This window comes from Moschus berezovskii, chromosome 6, assembly GCF_049115385.1.
Source record: "Moschus berezovskii isolate FMDL1 chromosome 6, NW_MosBer_1.0, whole genome shotgun sequence".
Lineage (NCBI taxonomy): Eukaryota > Metazoa > Chordata > Mammalia > Artiodactyla > Moschidae > Moschus > Moschus berezovskii.
Window position 1 is genome coordinate 62,246,179 of NC_142465.1, and position 21,308 is coordinate 62,267,486.

Genomic DNA, 21,308 nt, shown 5'->3' on the forward strand with positions numbered 1-21,308 from the left:
CTAAGATCATGCAAGCCGTGCAGGACAGCCAAAATAAAAAATAATAAAAAGATGGTGACCTCTGAGTAAAGAGAATTCAATCCAGTCCACTTAATCCAGCAGAACTCTACTCTGATTCCTTCCCTTCTATAAACTACCATCCATAACCAGATCAGGATTAAGTGTTCTGAGATTACAAAAAGGCAAAGAAAGAGGGGAATGAGAAGAGCTAACGTTTTTCTGCTCACCTTTTGTCAGTGTGGCCAAAAATAAATAAGTAAATAATAAAAGAATGTGGTAAACACGATGACTAGATCTAGTATTCTGAAAAGTTATAATGTGTGTGTTCAAAATCCAAATCTCTGATTTCTTATCAAGGAGAAAAGCAAAGCAGTACTGTAACGTGTAAGAATTTTAAGGTTTGTGGTTTGGAATCAGAGGATTTGGCTTTGAAACAAGGCTCCACTTGTTAGAGCTTCAGAGATCATTGACTAGTAGCTTATTTCTCCAAACTCAGTTTTTTAAATTTCTAAAGTGAGGGTAATGATTTGCATCTCAATAGGTTTCGTGGAAATTAAAAACGATACGTTGTACTAATGCTTAGCACCGTACCAACAATAAAGAAGCTTTTGTCATTGTTATTGTTGTTGTTACTTAAGCCCTCCCCTTCCCGTCCCAAAGTGTCGCGATTCCGCCCGCTTCTTAGATCAACGCCTCCAAGGTCCTGACTAGTCTCGGTTCCGCCGAGTGTTTTCTGATTCTCGGAAATCAGCTGTTTCAGTCCTGAGCAATTCTGCTAATTGGACTCCTCCCTCCGCACGCGCGGGGCGGGGCTTACTTGAGCTTGCCTACCGTTTGCTGCTGCTGGAGGTGTGGCTTCGGCTCCTCTTGCCCCGCCCCTCGGGGAAGGAGGTGTCGTGGTGGCGCCAATGAGCTCACTGCCTGGGGAAGCGTTTGGCTGAATGGCAGCCGGTGATGAGGTGCCCCTCTGGAAGTGACGAGCTCTGAGATTCTGCCTCTTTCTCAAGCCTGCGGAAAGGGGGCGGGTCCGAGACGCCGGCAGAAGCCGAGGGCGTCTCTGGAGGCCCTGGTGCAGGAACGCTTTCTGGCGACCGGAAGCCTGAACCCGAGCTACTGCAGGGAACTGGGCCTAAGACCCTAACCAGGTACTGGCCTTGAGAGGGCGCGCGGGGGTGTAGGTGTAGGCGCGAGTTTTTTCCTCAGATGGAAGGTAGGCCCGGGCGGGTACACCCCGGAGGGGTCAGACCCTGTTTCTAGGTAGAAATAGGAGCTGTCGCTTGCCTCCTGTCCAACCTAATGCCCCGCTCCAGAAACACCCCTACTTTCAAGACCCGAAACCTGGCATTGTTGCATTGGTTCAGCACTTCTTGGCCAACACTTATTTTTTGGTCTGTGTGTGTTTGTTTGTTTTATTGGAGGATAATTGCATTACAGTATTGTGTTGGTTTCTGCCATATATCTGCATGAATCAGTCATAGGTATATATGTGTGCCCTCCCTCTTGATCCTCCCTCCCACCTCCCACCCCATCCCACTCCTCTAGGTTCAGTTCAGTTCAGTTGCTCAGTCGTGTCCGACTCTTTGCGACCCCATGAATCACAGCATGCCAGGCCTCCCTGTCCGTCACCAACTCCTGGAGTCCACCCAAACCCACGTCCATCGAGTCGGTGATGCCATCCAACAATCTCATCCTCTGTCGTCCCCTTCTCTCCTGCCCCCAATCCTTCCCAGCATCAGGGTCTTTTCAGATGAGTCAGCTCTTCGCATCAGGTGGCCAAAGTATTGGAGTTTCAGCTTCAACATCGGTCCTTCCAATGAACACCCAGGACTGATCTCCTTTAGGATGGACTGCTTTGATCTCCTTGCAGTCCGAGGGACCCTCAAGAGTCTTCTCCAACACCACAGTTCAAAAGCATCAATTCTTCGGCACTCGGCTTTCTTTAGTCCAGCTCTCACATCCATACATGACCACAAAAACCATAGCCTTGACTAGACGGACCTTTGTTGGCAAAGTAATGTCTCTGCTTTTTAATATGCTGTCTATGTTGGTCATAACTTTCCTTCCAAGGAGTAAGCGTCTTTTAATTTCATGGCTGCAATCAGCATCCGCAGTGATTTTGGAGCCCAGAAAAATAAAGTCAGCCACTGTTTCCACTGTTTCCCCATCTATTTCCCATGAAGTGATGGGACTGGATGCCATGATCTTAGTTTTCTGAATGCTGAGCTTTAAGTCAACTTTTTCACTCTCCTTTTTCACTTTCCTCAAGAGGCTGTTTAGTTCTTCACTTTCTGCCATAATGGTGGTGCCATCTGCATATCTGAGGTTATTGATATTTCTCCTGGCAATCTTGATTCCAGCTTGTGCTTCATCTAGCCCAGCGTTTCTCATGATGTACTCTGCATATAAGTTAAATAAGCAGGGTGACAATATACAGCCTTGACATACTCCTTTTCCTATTTGGAACCAGTCTGTTGTTCCATGTCCAGTTCTAACTGTTGCTTCCTGACCTGCATACAGTCTGTGTTATTTCTGATCCTCAGCAAAAAAAAAGATACAGTTCAATTCAGAAAAGTTTATGGAGAACAAAATGTGCACCTGAAAGAATAATAGATAACTGGAGAAAAAAGAGTTTATAGCCCTTAACCTGTGTGTTTGCAATCTATTTAAGAAGGCCAGGTTTTTTTGTTTTTATTTTTCATATTTAAACCTCAGGGTTTACTTGCCGCTTTGCTTTATTAATACCAGCTGATTAGTTCCTTAGGAACTGAGGCCTGGTCATTTGTTTTTTTGAAAGCAATACAAATACATAGTTTAAAAAGTCAAGCTCTATTAAAAGGGTTAAAATGGTGGAGCCCCTGCCCAATTCTTTCCTTCCCCTGTTCCTACTTCCCAAAGGAAGAAATGATTCCTATACTGATGGAAAAGAATCTTTCCCACCCTAAGCATTTGATTTGTAATTAAATCATGTGACCTTTTCTTAGACCACAGAAGAGGGTGTTTATTCTTTTCTGTTAGGCTCAGGCTGCAAGAATTTTAGATTTCCCAAACAAGGAGATGGCAGTGGGCAGGGAGAGGTAAGGAGAACAGTTCTTCACCTAGCCTGTTTGGTGACCGGCAAAAACCAGTTTTAAGTGAAATTGGTTTCACTCAGTTGAAATTGTGTATTGATTATCTCACAAAGTTGATAATCCAGATGAAGAATTAGAAATTGACAGAGGTCATAAAAGTATCCTAGGGATTGAGTGACCCCTTGCACAGTGTTTAGGCATCTTAAGCATCTGCTAAAGAGTGGAGCTCCTCCTTCCAACTGGGAGAGCAGTTTATCTCCATGGAGGTTTCAGCCTCTGATAAAAGGTTTGGGGCCAGCAGGGATAATGCTGAAGTAAAAACTCAAGACTGACTTTTAAATGGTCCAGCATAAGTATATACAAAACCAAACAAATGCATGTATAAGTTCACTGGGGGAGATAAATGAAATAAAGATTGTGGAAATACCATTACTGGTTGTTGAAGTTGGGTGACGGGTACATGGATGATCCTTGTACTACTCACTCAACTTGTTATGTGTTTGAAAATTACCACTGAAACAAAAAAGGCCTACATGTTGGAGCTCTTAAATAATACTCCGTAGGAAAAATGCACCAAACTGGTAATACTGGTTACTTCTGGAGAGGGGGAAAAGGGACCAAGATTGGAAGTGGGATCAATCTAGACTTTAATTTTTTTCTTGCCAGTATGATTTAATTTTAAAATTTGTAATAATAAATAATCATGAGACTGTGGATGATTTAGTCCAGCAAAATTTCCAGTTGGGACTCTACATCTTTCAGGCTCAGACCCCAAATGGCTCAGTGGGAGATGCTGCAGAACCTTGACAGCCCATTTCAGGATCAGCTGCATGAGCTCTACTCAAATAGCCTCCTGCCGATGGATGTTCGACAGCACTTGGCTGTCTGGATTGAAGATCAGAACTGGTGAGGCTTTCTGGGAATCGGGGGGATGAACAGAGTGATTTCTTTCTCCTGAGCACCAGGATCCTGGAGACTCCTGAAAGGGGTTGAAAAGCTTCAAAATAGTACCAGTCCTGCAGACACACTCATCCTTGTTCTTCCTGGTCCCCAGGCAGGAAGCTGCACTGGGAAACGATGCTGCCATGGCTAATATGCTATTCTTCCATTTCTTGGACCAACTCAACTCTGAGTGTGGCCGATGCAGCCAAGACTCTGAGTATTTTTTGCTACAGCACAACTTGCGAAAATTCTATCGGGACATTCAGGTACTCAGAGGAGTGGGGAATAACAAAGTAGGAATGGGAACTGAGTGAAGAGGAGGACTTTCTGGATATGGAACGTGGAACAGGACCTGGGGGTTCAAAGGGACAGAAGAAGATTTGGGGGGAAAAGGACAGAGTCCGGATTTAGGGGATCCCTGGAAGAGAGAAGGGCAGAGTCTAGATGATCCTATTAGAAAGAGGCTAGGGTTTGGAGAACCAGTGGTGGAAAAGGGTAGGGCTTGGGATTCTGAAGAAGGGGAGAATACCAAGGTCACCAATGGGGAGGGTCTGAAGTGGTAGCTCATTGATGGCAGTTGAGTTCTATCAATTCTTTCTCTTTTCCTACTGTAGGCCCTTCCCACTGGCTCTACCAAGTTGGCTGAGATGATCTTTAATCTCCTTCTGGAAGAAAAAAGAATTCTGACCTGGGCTCAGAGGGCTCAGCTGGTGAGAACAATTTGGTGGTGTGTTGAAAAACTCCTGGAGTAGAGAGGGACCATGCAAAGGACTCAGGAAATTTGCCTCAGAACAATATCTCTCCACATCCTGTGGTTTAATTTCAGGTCTGGATTTTAGGGGTGACAGGTCAGAGTTGAAATGTGCTCATAGCCTTTTATTTCAGGAGCAACAAGAGCCAGCCCCTAAAGCACCTGGGGAGAGCCAGCAGCATGAACTTGATTCCCGGATCCTGAAATTACAGGCCATGAAGGAGGTTGGTAGACGTGGCAAGAGCCAGGGTGGGCAGGACTCAACCTGCCTCCTCTCATGGAGGCAGCCTCACTGGGGTCTCATCTCTTCTGCAGAAGCTGGTGAAATCCATCAGCCAACTGAAAGACCAGCAGGATGTCTTCTGTTTCCGATATAATATCGAGAAATCAGGTAGAAAGCACTCTGAGGGGTGGGGTGCCTACCGGGAGGCAGAGGGTAGAGTAGAGCAGAAGGGAAAAGTCCCAGTAAGTGATAATCACTTGTGGCTGCATCTTGCTGGTTATAGTCCTGCTGCCATGGAATACTGGAAGTGCCAGGGTATGTCGTAGAGGTCAGGGTAGTGATATAAACCAAGGGATAGCTGGTGAAGGTTGGAGGAGGTGTTTGGGAAACTGCTTTGGCCGATTGAATGGGCTTCTGGTTCTAGCAAGACAATGCAAAATTTGCCTGAGGGCCCAGAGGTGCCTGTGCTTTGTGTGGTTCCCCTTCTCCCTTTCAAACTCCCCTCTCCTGACTCTAATTGAGGTCTGGGTCAGGAAGGAGAAGGGGAGGAGCCCTAGGTCTGAGCACTTGTCTCCCTCCCTCTCCTGCCATCCAGTGAGGACACCTTCTTTGGACCCCCGTCAGACCAGACAGATGGACATTCTTCAGGAAACACTCAATGAACTGGACAGACAGAGAAAGGTGGGAGTCAGAGGACAGAAGGAGTGGGCAGCAGGGAACTGGGGAAAATGAGGCATTGGGAGCCCTGGCTTCCTGGCCTTTGTTTCTTCATGCCTAGTTCGATGGTGGAGGGTAATGGTAAGAGGCTCTCAGTACTTACTTTATGTCTTCCATAGGAGGTGCTGGATGCCTCCAAAGCACTGCTAGGCCAGTTAACTACCTTAATTGAGCTATTGCTGCCCAAGTTGGAGGAATGGAAAGTCCAGCAGCAGAAAGCCTGCATTGGAGCGCCCCCTGTCGGAGGGTTGGAACAGCTGGAGAAGTGGTGAGAGGCACCTCCCCAACCTCACGCTCACCTGTCCCTAGTCCTAACTACCACCTGTGCTTTGTAGATTATAATGCCTTGAATGAACTTCCCCAGTGACTCAGTGGTAAGGAATCCACCTGCAATGCAGGAGACCTGCATTCAGTCCCTGGGTTGGGAAGATCCCCTGGAGGAAGAATTGGCAATCCACTCCAGTTTTCTTGCCTGAGAAATCCCATGGACAGAGGAGTCTGGCAGGCTACAGCCTGTGGGGTCACAAAGAGTCAGACACGATTGAGTGAGCACACACACAATGGCCTGGATATGACAAGAGACACCGCCCTCCTTAGTCTCTCCTCCCCAGAATGACCTCAGCTCCCTTATCTGACTGCAGCTACACTCTGCTCTTCATTCTCACCACCCAGCAAGCCCAGAGCCCAATCTTTGCTTTGGTGAAGGTACTGAATTGATCCACAGGCCAGTTTTTCCTGCCTCTTTAATCCCCAGAGAAATATCTTTTTACCTTTTTTTAGTGCAATGAATGTAATGCCACAAAAAAAGGAAAAGAAAATTACCTGTTACCTTAATATCCAGTTGTAGCTACTATAATATTATTAAACAAAAATTGAAACGTACTGTTCAAACTACTTTGAGACTTGTGAGTTTGTTTTTTTAACTTTGCAGTATATAATATTTACTTGTGATATGTTTTTTTTTGGCCATACCACACGGCATGTGGGATCCTATTTCCCCAAGCAGGGATCAAACCCATGCCCCTTGCAGTGGAAGCCTGGAGTCTTAACCAGCAGGGAAGTCCCTACTCCTGATACTTTTAATAGATGCATCATAGTTCCCTTTATGGGAGTAATATAATTTAATTAATAAACTCCTATATTTGGATATTCAGGTTGCTTTTAATTTCTTGCTATTGTTTTCTAGTAAACTATCTTATATTATCTATTGTCATGTGAAAAAATAACTAATGTGTCCTTCAATATATTTTATTTGAAATATACCTATTATTTAAATATTTTCTCATGAGAAAATTTATTATAATTTAATCTATTAAAAATATACCACAGGGAACTTCCCTGGTGGTCCAGTGGTAAGACTGCGCCCTTCCACTGCAGAGGACATGGGTTCGATCGCTGGTCAGGGAACTAAGGTCCTGCATGCTATGTGGTGGAGCTGAAAGTTAAATAAATAAATAAAAATATATCACAACTTTCAGGTTAATTGAAAAGAGGTGTATAGGGTTTAGGGTACAGGATAAGTATTTAAATTACAGTTGCAGGATTGGCAAACTATGGCCTGTGATTGATTTCTTGCTTTTTTTTTATTTTTGGCTGTGCTGTGCTGGCCTGTGGGATCTTAGTTCCATGACCAAGGACAAACTCATTCCCTTTACAGTGGAAGTGCTAACCATTGGACTGCCAGGGAATTCTTGATTTCTCACTGTTTTAAACAGTGCTGCAGTAAATAACCTCTTGTGTGTTTGCATGCGTGTTGAGTCGTGTCCAACTCTTTGTGACCCCATGGACGGTAGCCTGTTAGGCTTCTCTGTCCATGGAATTTTCCAGGCAAGAATACTGGAGTGTGATCCCTTTTCCTCCTCCAGAAATAACCTCATAGTTCCATCTTTATTTACAACCCTAATTTATTTCTGTAAGTTATTGGAAGTGGTATTCCCGGCTTAGAGAATATGTCTTTTCTTGGTGGTGCTGCTGTTATTGTGTTGTTCTTTTGTTTCATTGTTTTTACATACAAAGAGCTTTATTGCTTTTTCTGATTGTAAATATATGCCAATTGAAAAAATTTCAGACTACTGAAAAGAGGAAAAAAAAGTAAAAATTATCCATCTGCATAATCCGATCATGCAGAGGTACCCACTGTTAATGCTTTTGAATACATTTTTCCAGATTTTCCCTATGCATATACACAAATATACATCTGTTTTAAACAGAAGTCAGATTATATCATATATGTATACTATCTTATATTTTTTAATTTAATATTTTTGGACATTTTCCATATTAAAAATTTCCACCTATTTTATCATTATTTTTAATGGTTGCATAGTATTCCACGATATAACTATAACATAATTTATACCTTGGGATCTCAAAGAGTCGAACATGACTTAGCGACTAAATTACCAGCACATATACCCAGCACCAATTGTTTCTAATTTTCCTGTTACAGATAACAAAGCCATGAACTATGACCATCTGTCTGTCCGTTTGTTTGATTATTTCCTTAGGGTGTATCTTAGAAATGGAATACTGTAAAGTATATGTACATTTTTGATGCTTTTTAAAAAATAGTTCCAAACTGCTATCCCAGTCTGTTTGTTTTTATGTAGTGGACAATTGTTTTCCTATTACCACATTGTCTATTGTTATTATTTATTATAAAAACAGTAAAATATAGAAGTTAAAAGTATGGATTGTACAGCCAGACTGCCTGGGACCACATACAACTTCATTCCTTACTAGTTTTATGACCTTGAGCAGGTCACTTTACTCTTACAGTGCCTCAGCTTTATCCTCCGTAAAATAGGGATAAAATAGTACCTACCTCATAGGGTTGTTTTAAGAATTAAATGCATGAAGATGTGTAAAGCACTTTTAAAAAAAAGTAGAGATCAAGCATCATATGTTAGCCTTATTATGTTAATGAATTTCTGGTTTCATCTGTGGAAGTGGCTTTCATTTTCATCCCTTGCATTACGAACAATGTTGAATAATCTTTCATACACTTCCTGGATTCTTTTTTTGTCCAGTCAGTTTATGACTTTCCACATGGTTAAAGGGGAGCTTTTGGAGCCTGTTTGGGGGTTCCAGGAAACTCATGATTCTTTCTTCTTTGGATTATGTCATCATCCAGGTTCACAGATGGAGCGAAGCTGTTGTTTCACTTGAGGCAGCTGTTGAAGGAGCTGAAGGAATTGAGTCACATGGTCTCCTATGAGGGGGACCCTCTGATCAAAGGGGTGGACCTGCGGGAGGCCCAGGTCACCGAGCTGCTGCAGCGCCTGCTCCACAGGTCTGGAAGACAGGAAAGGGACCCTCAGTGAGGCCAGAGGGAAAGGACCAAGGGAGCCATTCTTATAGATTCTGACCTCTATATATTCTCTCCACATCTCTCCAGAGCCTTTGTAGTAGAAAATCAGCCCTGCATGCCCCAAACTCTTCATCGACCTCTCATCCTCAAGACAGGGAGCAAGTTCACCGTCCGAACAAGGTTGGCATCTCAGAACTCATTCCTGCTTTCTTTTTCCAGCCCTGACACTGTGTGCTCTTTGGCTTTTCAGATCTCACTCTGAGCTGTTTCTTCTCTCATTTCTCCTCAGTCCACTTAACTTTTCTCATCTCTTCCCTTATCTTTTTTAAACATCTGTCCTGGACCCAGGAGATTGAGGTTGACCACTTTCCCCCATCTACCTCCCTCTCCTCCAGGCTGCTAGTGAGACTCCAGGAAGGCAATGAATCACTGACTGCGGAAGTCTCCGTTGACAGGTGAGTTGGGGCAGGTGGAGAGTGGGACCAAGAGGCGCCCAGGACGTGGAATGATGGAGTGGAGGAGACAGCTACCGTTCACAACCGGGCCCTAGGGCTGTGTTCTTTCCCCTTCCATTACTACCTCATAGAAATAGTTCATCCCTTTTGAGTCCTTACTGTGTGACATGTAGCTTGTCAAGTACCCAATTTAAAATTGTCACAGGAACCCCAGGAGTTAGATATTATTATCAATGCACTATTCAAATGAAGAAATAACTTCAGAGAATTTATCTCTCTAGTGCAAGCCACGTAACTGGTGAACTATTTGAACTTAGGTCTGTCTGACCTCAAAGACTGAATCCCTTACTTCTACATTATTTTGCTTCCTAATGATTTTTTTTTTCTTTTTAGGGATCCTTCCAAATCACAAGGGTAGGTACCTAACAAGGATGCTGCAGACTCTGCACTGCATGAGCTGCATGGTCACGTGTGACAGCCCTGATGGGGACACAGACGAGGAGGAGGTTGATTTGTGTGGTGCACGCATAGACAGAGAAAGGAGGGGGGAGGTCTGAAATGAAGTGGAACTTCTGTTGTTTTCCTACCGGACTCTGCTCCTGACCTCCATATATCTTCTTTTTCCTTGGAACAGCTTCCGGAAGTTCAACATTCTGACCTCAAATCAGAAAACTTTGACCCCCGAGAAAGGCCAGACTCAGGGCTTAATTTGGGACTTTGGCTACCTGGTAAGGTGGTTAAGAAGGAATGCTTTTTTTTTTTAATATTTATTTTTGTTTATTTGGCTGGATTGGATCTTAGTTGCAGTACACAGCATCTTTGTTGTGACACGCGGGATCTCTAGTTGTGGTACGTGAGCTTAGTTGCCCTGTGGCATGTGGGATCTTAGTTCCCAGACCAAGTATTGAACCCATGTCGATTGGAAGGCAGATTTTCAACCACTGGACCATCAGGGAAGTCCCAGAGGGTTGCTGTTTTAAGCTTGTAGTGCAATAGAACAGGCTGGGGGAAGTTCCCAGGCCCTGGGAAATCCTGAGGGCAAAGCCAGGGTTCCAGGGGCGCTGGGGTCTCTTCTCTGGCATTCTTTCTTCCTCCCTTCCATTCACAGACTCTGGTGGAGCAGCGTTCAGGGGGTTCAGGAAAAGGCAACAATAAGGTGAGGCCTGGACAGAGGGTTAGGGGGCAGGAGGAACTTGCCAGAGGGCACTCTGATCACTGAGTCTTCTGTTGTCTCAGGGGCCGCTGTCCGTTACAGAGGAATTGCACATCATTAGCTTCACAGTCAAATACACCTACCAGGGTCTGAAGCAGGAGCTGACGGTGAGTGAAAATGAAGTGGATTTGTGGGGAGACATAAGGAGGGGTTAAGCAGAAACCATTCAAAGTAGGCTGTGATCAGGCCCTTACCAAACGTCTGCAGTGGGAAACCTCACATCCCTCACTGGTGATTTCTGTCTCCTTCTCAGACGGACACCCTCCCTGTGGTGATTATTTCTAACATAAACCAACTCTCAATTGCCTGGGCCTCGGTTCTCTGGTTCAATCTGCTCAGCTCAGACCCCCAGGTAGGAGGTGGGGCCAACAGGTGAAGGAAGGCCGGGAGAGGCGTGGAGCTTGGTGTGAGGGCACTGATTCTGAGCCACCCTGTCCCCTCCCACCTCTGCAGAATCAGCAGTTCTTCTCCAACCCCTCGAAGGCCCCGTGGAACTTGCTGGGCCCTGCTCTCAGTTGGCAATTCTCCTCCTATGTTAAGCGAGGCCTCGACTCAGACCAGCTTGGCATGCTGAGGGACAAGCTGTTTGGTACCAATACTTCTTTTCTCTCAGCCTTTCTCTAGCCTCTGTCTGCCCCAGCCCTCCGTCCTTTCTGTCCCAGGACCTTTGGCCTTGCCTTCTTCCGTCATCTTGAACTGTCCTTCCCCAGGGCAGAACTCCAGGACTGAGGATGCGTTGTTGTCCTGGGTTGACTTCATTAAGGTAATTCCCCGCATCCCTTGCAGCTGGCCCCTGGCCCCGTCCAGTTACTAGCCCTTCCCCCACCCCTCCCTCTCCACTCCCGGGGCAGCTCTGCACCTCTTCCTGCCTTGCCATTCCTCCTTCAGCGAGAGAGTCCCCCTGGCAAGCTACCATTTTGGACGTGGCTCGACAAGATTCTGGACCTGATACACGATCACCTGAAGGATCTCTGGAAGGATGGGTAAGGCCTTGGTCAGTCTGCCTCTTCCCACTCCCTCAGGCCCAGCTGCCTTTCTGGGCTTGAGAGTGGACTCTGTCGCCCTCATGTGGCGAATAGAGGGAGCGTGCAAAACGCACTGCGGGGTCACACTCCCTCACGCTCACAGTAATAATCTCCTAGCCTGTATTTGTCAAGCACCCACTGTGTTCCAGAGCCTACTGGGTGCACTTGATGAATTCTCTCATGTAACCCTTTCAGCCCTGCTGCGTGGTGGGTGTTGCCACCCTCAAGTGAGGAAGTGAGGGCTCAGGGATGTTAAGGGAGTTACACCAGGGGGACAGTCGGGATTCGAACCCAGGGCTACCTGACCCCACCCCTGTGCACTTTCCACCGCATGGCCTGCCCATTTGGGCAGCACTTTGCCTTTCACAAGGTGCTTTTCACCTGTGTGATCTCACTGAAGTTTCACAACTCTTCCAGCCCTGGGAGGTGGATACTGTCAGTCAAGTGAAATGACTTGGCCAACTCAGAACAGTCTGTAACAGGTTGGCAGAGCTGGGGCCCAGCCCTGGCACTCTGTTCCTCTACAAGGGGAGTAGGAAGCAGTGGGGCCTCACAGCTGCTCTCCGTGCTGCAGACGTATCATGGGCTTTGTGAGCCGGAACCAGGTGCGCCGGCTGCTGAAGAAGACTGTCTCCGGCACCTTCCTGCTGCGCTTCAGTGAAACGTTGGAGGGGGGCATTACCTGCTCCTGGGTGGAACACCAGGATGATGGTCAGCAGCCCTGCTGTTCCCTCAGCCTCTACTTTCCTCCCCTAGACTGCCCTTGGCTTCCCCAGCTCTGTCCTAAATCCCTTGGCAGATTTGGGGTTGGGCAGCCCGGGTGGAAAGCCCTTGGGCCCAGCCTCCCCTCTCAAGCCTGCCTGTTCCTACATCCGCTCTCCAGACGAGGTGCTCATCAACTCTGTGCAGCCCTTCACCAAGGAGGTGCTGCAGTCACTCCCACTGACCAAGATCATCAGCCAGTACCAGATGCTCACGGAGGAGAACATACCTGAGAACCCACTGCGCTTCCTCTACCCGCGAATCCCCCGGGATGAGGCTTTTGGGTGCTACTCCCAGGAGAAAAGTGAGAACCGTTGATATATGTCTCTGGTAGAGTGCAGGGGTCCACAGGCATCCATAAATGCAGCTCTTCCATTTCAACATGGGAAAACCCACATCCAGAGCAGGGAAGGGATTTGTCTGTGGGGCGCTGCTAGTAAGTCAGTAGGGAGACATGGCAGTCAGGACCACCTGCACTAGAAGACCCTGGAGTGATGTGTCCAATCCACTGACCTCCCCTGCCTCCTGTGTCTGTCCCATAGTTAATCCCGAGGAGCGGAAGAAATACCTGAAACATAAGCTCATTTTTGTCTCTAACAGGTGAGATATGAACTCTTTGCCCACCTTCCTTAACCCTTCTTGGCTAATATAGTGACCCAGACCTGCCCTATTCTGTTCTCCTCAGCCTTCTCTCCTACCGACCCAGGCTCCCCTGCCATCTGGTTTTTTTTTTTTTCCTACTCTTTTAGACTCTGTTTTCCTGCTGCCATCCTTAGGTTGTCTCCATGGGGGTTCCCTGATAATAATCGTCATCATCACTAATGTTAATGGACATCTACTTGATGCAAAGCATAGTACTAGATTCTTTTAGAACATTTTTTTTTTCATTTAATCCTTATGAGAACCTAGCCAAGCCAGAAATGGTAATAGCCACAGTTAATGAAAGTTCATTATGTGTCAGGCACTGGGCTAAAAGCTTTGTATTCGTTTTCTTATTTAATGACTTCATAACAGCCCTGTGAGGCAGAAAATACTGTTATTACTGTTTTCCACTGAGGAACCTGAGGTTTAATGTGGTGAAGTATCATGCCTTGGGTACATGGCTGATCAGTAATCCAGGTCTCTCAAATTCCAGAGCCCTGATTTTAACCATCCTGCTGCCTCTCAAGTATTCTGAAGTATGGTTATTTAGGCTCAGAGAGGTTGGGTCACTTTGCTTAAGGTCCCCCAACTAGTAAATGATAAGATTTAAACTCTAACTCAGATGACCATTATATCTACTATTGTGGGCAGGAATCCCTTAGAAGAAATGGAGTAGCCATCATGGTCAACAAAAGAGTCCGAAATGCAGTACTTGGATGCAATCTTAAAAATGACAGAATGATTTCTGTTCGTTTCCAAGGCAAACCATTCAATATTACAGTAATCCAGGCTTATGCCCCAACCAGTAACGCTGAAGAAGCCGAAGTTGAATGGTTCTATGAAGACCTACAAGACCTTTTAGAACTAACACCCAGAAAAGATGTCCTTTTCATTATAGGGGACTGGAATGCAAAAGTAGGAAGTCAAGAAACACCTGAAGTAACAGGCAAATTTGGCCTTGGAGCACAGAATGAAGCAAGGCAAAGGCTAATAGAGTTTTGCCAAGAGAATGCACTGGTCATACCAAACACCCTCTTCCAACAACACAAGAAAAGACTCTACACATGGACATCACCAAATGGTTAACACCGAAATCAGATTGATTATATTCTTTGCAGCCAGAGATGGAGAAACTCTATACAGTCAGCAAAAACAAGACCAGGAGCTGACTGTAGCTCAGATCATGAACTTCTTATTGCCAAATTCAGACTTAAATTGAAGAAAGTAGGGAAAACCACTAGACCATTCAGATATGACCTAAATCAAATCCCTTATGATTATACAGTGGAAGTGAGAAATAGGTTTAAGGGACTAGATCTGATAGATAGAGTGCCTGATGAACTCTGGACAGAGGTTCGTGACATTGTACAGGAGACAGGGACCAAGACCATCCCCATGGAAAAGAAATGCAAAAAAGCAAAATGGCTGTCTGAGGAGGCCTTACAAATAGCTGTGAAAAGAAGAGAAGCAAAAAGCAAAGTAGAAAAGGAAAGATATAAGCATCTGAATGCAGAGTTCCAAAGAATAGCAAGGAGAGATGAGAAAGCCTTCCTCAGTGATCAATGCAAAGAAATAGAGGAAAACAACAGAATGGGAAAGACGAGATCTCTTCAAGAAAATTAGAGATTCCAAGGGAACATTTCATGCAAAGATGGGCTCGATAAAGGACAGAAATGGTATGGACCTAACAGAAGCAGAAGATATTAAGAAGAGGTGGCAAGAATACATAGAAGAACTATACAAAAAAGATCTTCACGACCAAGATAGTCACGATAACGTGATCCCTGACCTAGAGCCAGACATCTTGGAATGTGAAGTCAAGTGGGCCTTAGAAAGCATCACTACGAACAAAGCTAGTGGATGTGATGGAATTCCAGTTGAGCTATTTCAAATCTTGAAAGATGATGCTGTGAAAGTGTTGCACTCAGTACGCCAGCAAATTTGGAAACTCAGCAGTGGCCACAGGACTGGAAAAGGTCAGTCTTCATTCGAATCCCAAAGAAAGGTAATGCCAAAGAATGCTCAAACTACCGCACAATTGCACTCATCTCACAAGCTAGTAAAGTCATGCTCAAAATTCTCCAAGCCAGGCTTCAGCAATATGTGAACTGTGAACTCCCAGGTGTTCAAGCAGGTTTTAGAAAAGGCAGAGGCACCAGAGATCAAATTGCCAACATCCGCTGGATCATAGAGAAAGCAAGAGAGTTCCAGAAAAACATCTATTTCTGCTTCATTGATTATGCCAAAGCCTTTGACTGTGTGGATCACAATAAACTGTGGAAAATTCTGAAAGAGATGGGAATCCCAGACCACCTGACCTGCCTCTTGAGAAACCTGTATGCAGGTCAGGAAGCAACAGTCAGAACTGTACATGGAACAACAGACTGGTTCCAAATAGGAAAAGGAGTACGTCAAGGCTGTATATTGTCACCCTGCTTATTTAACTTATATGCAGAGTACATCATGAGGAACGCTGGGCTGGAAGAAGCACAAGCTGGAATCAAGATTGCTGGGAGAAATATCAATAACCTCAGATATGCAGATGACACTACCCTTATGGCAGAAAGTGAAGAGGAAATAAAAAACCTCTTGATGAAAGTGAAAGAGGAGAGTGAAAAGGTTGGCTTGAAGCTCAACATTCAGAAAACAAAGATCATGGCATCTGGTCCCATCACTTCATGGGAAATAGATGGAAAAACAGTGGAAACAGTGTCAGACTTTATTTTTGGGGGCTCCAAAATCACTGCAGATGCTGATTGCAGCCATGAAATTAAAAAACGCTTACTCCTTGGAAGGAAAGTTATGACCAACCTTGATAGTATATTACAAAGCAGAGACATTACTTTGCCAACAAAGGTCCGTCTAGTCAAGGCTATGGTTTTTCCCGTGGTCACGTATGGATGTGAGAGTTGGACTGTGAAGAAAGCTGATCGCCGAAGAATTGATGCTTTTGAACTGTGGTGTTGGAGAAGACTCTTGAGAGTCCCTTGGACTGCAAGGAGATCCAACCAGTCCATTCTGAAGGAGATCAATCCTGGGTGTTCATTGGAAGGACTGATGCTAAAGCTGAAACTGCAATACTTTGGCCACCTCATGCGACGAGTTGACTCACTGGAAAAGACTCTGATGCTGGGAAAGGTTGGGGGCGGGAGGAGAAGGGGATAACAGAGAATGAGATGGCTGAATGGCATCACCAACTCTGTGGACATGAGTTTAAGTGAACTGCAGGAGTTGGTGATGGACAGGGCGGCCTGGTGTGCTGTGATTCATGGGGTCGCGGAGAGTCGGACACGACTGAACTGAACTGAACTGAAGCCTAATTCCAGAGCCTGTGGTCTTAAGCCCTCTGCTCTGTTGCCTTTTTAGACTAGAAAGATAGCTTCTGCTTTCTCTGCCATTCCCCACTTCACCTAAGCAACTGAGCCCTGCTCTTTTGTTTGTATTGGGTATCCAGACAGGTGGATGAACTGCAGCAACTGCCGGAGCTCAGGTTGGAGCCAGACCTGGAGTCATTAGAGCTGGATCTGGGGTTCGCATCAGGGCCTGAGCACAGGCCAGGCCTGGACTTAGAGCCACTGCTGAAGGCAGGTTTGGATCTGAGCATGGAGCCCATGCTGGAGCCCACACTGGAGCCCACCCTAGGCGAGGTGTCACAGGGAGTCCTAGAACCACACCCGGGACCACAGCTGCAGCTGGAGCCTATTCCAGAGCTCGATCTACAGCCCATGCCAGAACCAGATTTGCCCTACGATCTGAGACACTTGAACACCGAGGACATGGAAAGTAAGTGATGATGCCCTTCCCAACTCCCCTCCCTCACTCGCTGCAGAAAAAGCCTGTGTTCTAAGCTCTTCACTGGAGAAAGGCTGATTTCCCTGCGATTCATTTCATCAGGAAATACACATGCTTCCTCCGCCCCACCTAAGGCCCCCTCAGGCCCTATCTAGGCCTCTGCTGGCATCCTCCCTCGCTTTCCCTGCTGGTTTGGGAACTCCTAGTCAGAGATCAGGCCCTGACTTTTCTCTGGACGATCCAGTCTTTAGGAACAGCATGAGGATCGAAGAAATCATGCCAAACGGTGATCCACTGTTGCCTTGCCAGAACACCATGGATGAAGCTGATGTCTTCAGCCCCAGCCACTTCTATGCAGATGTGCCCTTGAGCCCTTCTGACTACTAGCAGCCACATTTCCTCAGATCTTTCTGTGCATTTGCCCCTCCTAACCCTCACATCATGATACTGCTCTCCAAGGATGGGACATGAAGCATGTGCCCCTTCTAAACTGGGTTAAACCTGGGGGAATGTGAGGGAGAAGCATAGTATGGGTAAGGGAGAGGCAGCAATGAATCAGAAGAGATGTTACCCATGGCTCCGACTAGGAGCCTGGAGGCTGCCTGCTGTGCTGGGAGGTACAGGCATTCAAGGGAAGGCCAGGACAGTTAGGAGGTTCCTGTATGGCTCAGGGAAGTGGCTTCTTTCCAGTATGGAAGGCTTTCAACATTTTAGTGACTGATAAGACTAACCTGGTCCTCATTTCCTCTTTCTGGAATGCCCTTTCTGCTCAAAACAGCTCTGACTTTTGATCCCACAGTGCCTGGGGACCCCTGTCATTGGCCAAATACACTCTTGGCCAAGAAAGCAGGGAAGGAAGCCCTGGGTCAAGGAGCAAGAGAGGGCCACACTTAGGAGCCATACTTCCCAATTGCAGTCCCTTGTAACCTCATTCAGCTTGCTCAGCCTTAGCAGGGATTATGGCCAAAAAGATCCCAGTTACTCTATATACTAAGCAGTCACGAGGTAAGACCCCTTTCCACCACAGCCCTGCAGAGCAGAAGGAAGCATTTTATAGTGCTTTGGCCCTATTTTTCCATTCTGTTTCTTTTTATTGACAAGCCTAGACTTAGAGATCCACATAAATAAGTCTTTATTGAAAAAAGTACATAATTCAGTATAAATATAATAAATAATCCTCATCCCCAAGCTCCTGTCACTATAAATAATCCCAAAATTTCCCTTCCCATGTAATAAATATTCAGCCTCTCCTAGGTCAACATCATAAGTCAGTCAGTTTTGGTAATTTTTCAACAGAATAAGTCTCATTAAAATTAATGGACCGATGAACTTGTTGGTTCGCAGGTGTCTAGGTTGATAGATTGATCTTAGCATTACTGAGCCATGGAGGTCTGGGTGTCATCCTTAAGCTGCTGGCTTTAGGGGCTCAGAGTTGCTGCTCCGTGGGCAAAGACACGGGCAGCTACAGCCACAAAGGCCTGGAGGCTTCGAAGGATCTTGAGACGGAGAAGGAGGCGCTGCCATGGCTGGCTGGGAATAGGGCTTGGAGTCTGCTCAGTTTCCCAGTGGTGACCCTCGGGCTGAAAGGACACAGGACACAATCAGAGGAGTCTAAATCATTCACCCCACCCCCAGGCCCTATCTCTGACACCTGCAAGCCCCTCTCCTCCAGGTCCCTAGTTCATACCTGCAAGAGTTCCCTGAGGCCCAGTATGGAGGCGTGAAGCTGGTCCACAGGGCCATCTGGGAGTAGAGAAGGCTCCCCTGTGAAAATATCTGAGCCCAGCAGCTTCTCGTAAAAAACCAGGCCTTGATGAATCCTTTGCAAGCAGGACTAGGGAGAAAAGAAAGCTATGAAAGAAAACAGATACGGGGACTTCCCAGGCAGTCCAGTGGTTAAGATGCCTGCTTCCACTGCAGGGGCCATGGGTTTGATTCCTGGTTGGGCACAGCACAGCTCGGCCAAAATCAAAATGAAAGAAAGAAAACAGATCCCTTCTAATTACTCCACCAAAGACTCACCTGATATTTGCCATTCTTAAGACATGGCTGTGATCTGAATGTTTGCGTCCCTGTGAAATTCATATGTTGAAATCCTGACCCCCAGTGTGGTGGTGGTAGGAAGTGGGACTTTTGGGAAGTTACTAGGTCATGAGGATGCAGCCCTCATGAATGGAATTATTGCTCTTATAAAAGAGACCCGCAGAACTCCCTACTCCTTCCCGCAGTGTGGGGAAGCAAGAAGTCTGATCGGGAAGAGGGCCCTCACTTAACCACACTGGCACCTTGACCTCAGACTTCCAGCCTCCAGAGCTGTGAGAAATAAATGTCTGTTGTTTATAAACTACTGAGTCTGTGGTTTATTATTACAGCAGGCTGAATGGACAAGGACAGATACAACTTTTACTGAATCACCATGGTGTCCAGCTCCAGTGTGGACATGTCTCCAGTCCCCTCTTCCTTGAGGCCCAGCCTCATCTCTGTACCTGACTGTTGTCCCTGAGTCCTTGTGGATCACAGCCATCCTCACACTGGATACGGGGGACATCATCTGTAGTCTCATCACCTCCTTCTCTTGGGAGATTCTGAAATGGAGGAGGGGTGGGAAGAGTAAAGAAATAAGTACTCTCAAATCCTACCTGTACCTTTGGGCCCTTACTCTTCCTGGATCCCTTCTCCAGGGGTTCTCTCAACCACTGTTTCTCTTACCCCTGATGGCTTTCAACCTTCCAGCTTCCACCCCAGGCCACAGCATCTTCAACTATAGCCTTGGAGAGCTCAGAGAGACTCTGGGGGCTGCCACTCACCACGTGTCCCATTGGGAGGTGTGCACTCCAGGCTAGCATGCAGAGTTGCTGTGAGAGCTGTTGGCCCCGAGCCCAAGCAGGGCTGCTGTCTTCTGACACAGCCCGGCCCTGAGCTGTCCAGGGCAGCAGTAGCAGCAGCAGCATCACAGCTCTGTTCCCCAGCATCTCGTTGCCTGCCTCTCCAATCTGGTTGGCTCCGTGCCTTGCAGTCCCCGTGGAACCTCTGCCCACTTCCCCTTGCTCTGAATCCGATTCTTTGTTCTGTGCGTCTGGTTCCCTCTTGCTCACCGTGGTTCTGAGCTGCTTCCTGTAGATTTTCTCCCCTTGTCTCTGAGTCTCTTTTTAAGGTCTCTGCATTGTGAGACCCGCCCTTTATACTAGCAGGTGACTCACAGCAGGTGGGATTCCCCTTCTGCATCATCCCCCTCCGTGGGGAGCCCAGGTAAGTAGCCTCAGTTCCAGGGGAAATGAGTCGTGTGGTGGCTGAGGCTGGAGGCCTGGGATGAGACTTCTGTGTAATGCTCTCCAGGAATCAAAGTGGCCGAAGACAGGGGGAGGGGTGGGAGCAGCAAATATTTAAATGAATCTAGTCTGAAGTTCCTTCCTGTTTAACATTTCCCTCATCTTTTTGTGTCTCTAAGCTATATTAGCCCTCCCTTCAAACCTAATTTCCTCACCTCCTGCCTGAGTAAAAGCCAAAACAGAAGCATTCATTTATCTCCCAATAGGATGGCAAGATCAGTTTGGAATGAAGCTGGGTTCCCACCTGATGCCCTCAATCCAAGAATAAGGGGGCTTCTTTTTCTCTGTTGGGAAGTGTTATTTTCACTAGGAGAGAACGGACATGAAGGCATCTTGTGAAATGGGAAGCCGCATCTGTTCAGTATAAGGTATTACTGCCCCCTCACTTCAGGCCTCACTCTGGAGGTTAGGGGGGCTGTTGGGAGGAGAGAGCTGTTGCTAAGAACCATCTGATTCCTCAACCTCAGTGGCCCAAGTTTTTTGGGCTCTGTGGGATTCAGGTGATTCGGGGTAGGGGACATCAGTGTGTAAGTGAGGTCTAGAAATCCAACTGGAGATATTTCAGCACCAAGCCCTTCACCATGGCTAGAAAGTCCAGGGTTCTGGGTAGTTAAAGGTGCACTGTGTCAGTGACCCTGGCTGGTCCTCCAGCCTGTTGCATCCATGGGTAAAATCCGCTGATACTGATTTCATCACCACCCCTGATGCAACATTCAGTGAAACAGCTGAGACTGTGAGGTTGGGCGTGGGAGTGGAGGGTGGCAAAAATCTGGGACTGTCCCCACCCCAGTGGAGGGTCCCAGGACAATCTGGACATCAGAATGAGGCCATGGATGACCACACAGATGGTTCCCAAAGGCTTTCCAAGAGGTTGACCCTTTTTCTCTGAGAAACTTACCCTCGACAGAGGTCTCCGTTCCCTTAGGACTATTCAAAACTGCCCAATGAAATTTCTGATTCAAATGTGACGCTGTGGTAAATCTACCCTTGGGATAAAACATTTCCAGCCTCAGAGAAGTTATCTCAGTTTGAGTGAGAAATGGTTTGCCTTTTGAGAAAGATGGATATGCATGAAATAA

At 46.5% G+C, this 21,308-nt stretch overlaps 2 protein-coding genes across 2 annotated transcripts; one reads left to right on the forward strand and one right to left on the reverse strand.

The window, feature by feature from the left end:
• Positions 1-917: 917 nt before the first annotated feature.
• Positions 918-19,244, forward strand: STAT2 (signal transducer and activator of transcription 2). Its single transcript, XM_055396478.2, has 24 exons — positions 918-1,145; positions 3,831-3,974; positions 4,123-4,276; positions 4,625-4,720; positions 4,896-4,985; positions 5,077-5,152; positions 5,580-5,665; positions 5,821-5,969; positions 8,835-8,993; positions 9,099-9,191; positions 9,407-9,466; positions 9,860-9,880; positions 10,101-10,194; positions 10,575-10,622; positions 10,703-10,786; positions 10,933-11,031; positions 11,133-11,268; positions 11,390-11,442; positions 11,568-11,662; positions 12,279-12,415; positions 12,588-12,770; positions 13,009-13,066; positions 16,563-16,891; positions 17,145-19,244. Exons 2-24 carry the CDS (start codon positions 3,844-3,846, stop codon positions 17,285-17,287), a joined length of 2,574 nt encoding a protein of 857 aa, XP_055252453.1. The 5' UTR covers positions 918-1,145; positions 3,831-3,843; the 3' UTR covers positions 17,288-19,244.
• Positions 18,319-20,687, reverse strand: IL23A (interleukin 23 subunit alpha). The gene is made up of 4 exons (XM_055396487.2): positions 19,708-20,687; positions 19,387-19,485; positions 18,588-18,734; positions 18,319-18,480 (listed from the first exon to the last, which is right to left on the reverse strand). The coding sequence occupies exons 1-4, from the start codon at positions 19,870-19,872 to the stop codon at positions 18,319-18,321; spliced, it is 573 nt and encodes a 190-aa protein (XP_055252462.1). The 5' UTR covers positions 19,873-20,687.
• Positions 20,688-21,308: the final 621 nt, after the last annotated feature.

Excerpts from the sequence above, each read along its gene's own strand:
- STAT2 (XM_055396478.2), top strand. The coding sequence starts at position 3,844 with ATGGCTCAGTGGGAGATGCTGCAGAACCTTGACAGCCCATTTCAGGAT. Across the intron at positions 11,032-11,132 it reads TGCTCAGCTCAGACCCCCAG|AATCAGCAGTTCTTCTCCAA; the intron begins GTAGGAGGTGGG and ends CCACCTCTGCAG. Across the intron at positions 16,892-17,144 it reads GAACACCGAGGACATGGAAA|TCTTTAGGAACAGCATGAGG; the intron begins GTAAGTGATGAT and ends TGGACGATCCAG.
- IL23A (XM_055396487.2), bottom strand. The coding sequence starts at position 19,872 with ATGCTGGGGAACAGAGCTGTGATGCTGCTGCTGCTACTGCTGCCCTGG. Across the intron at positions 19,486-19,707 it reads ACCTCCCAATGGGACACGTG|AATCTCCCAAGAGAAGGAGG; the intron begins GTGAGTGGCAGC and ends CCTCCATTTCAG. Across the intron at positions 18,735-19,386 it reads GACTCAGGGACAACAGTCAG|TCCTGCTTGCAAAGGATTCA; the intron begins GTACAGAGATGA and ends TTTTCTCCCTAG.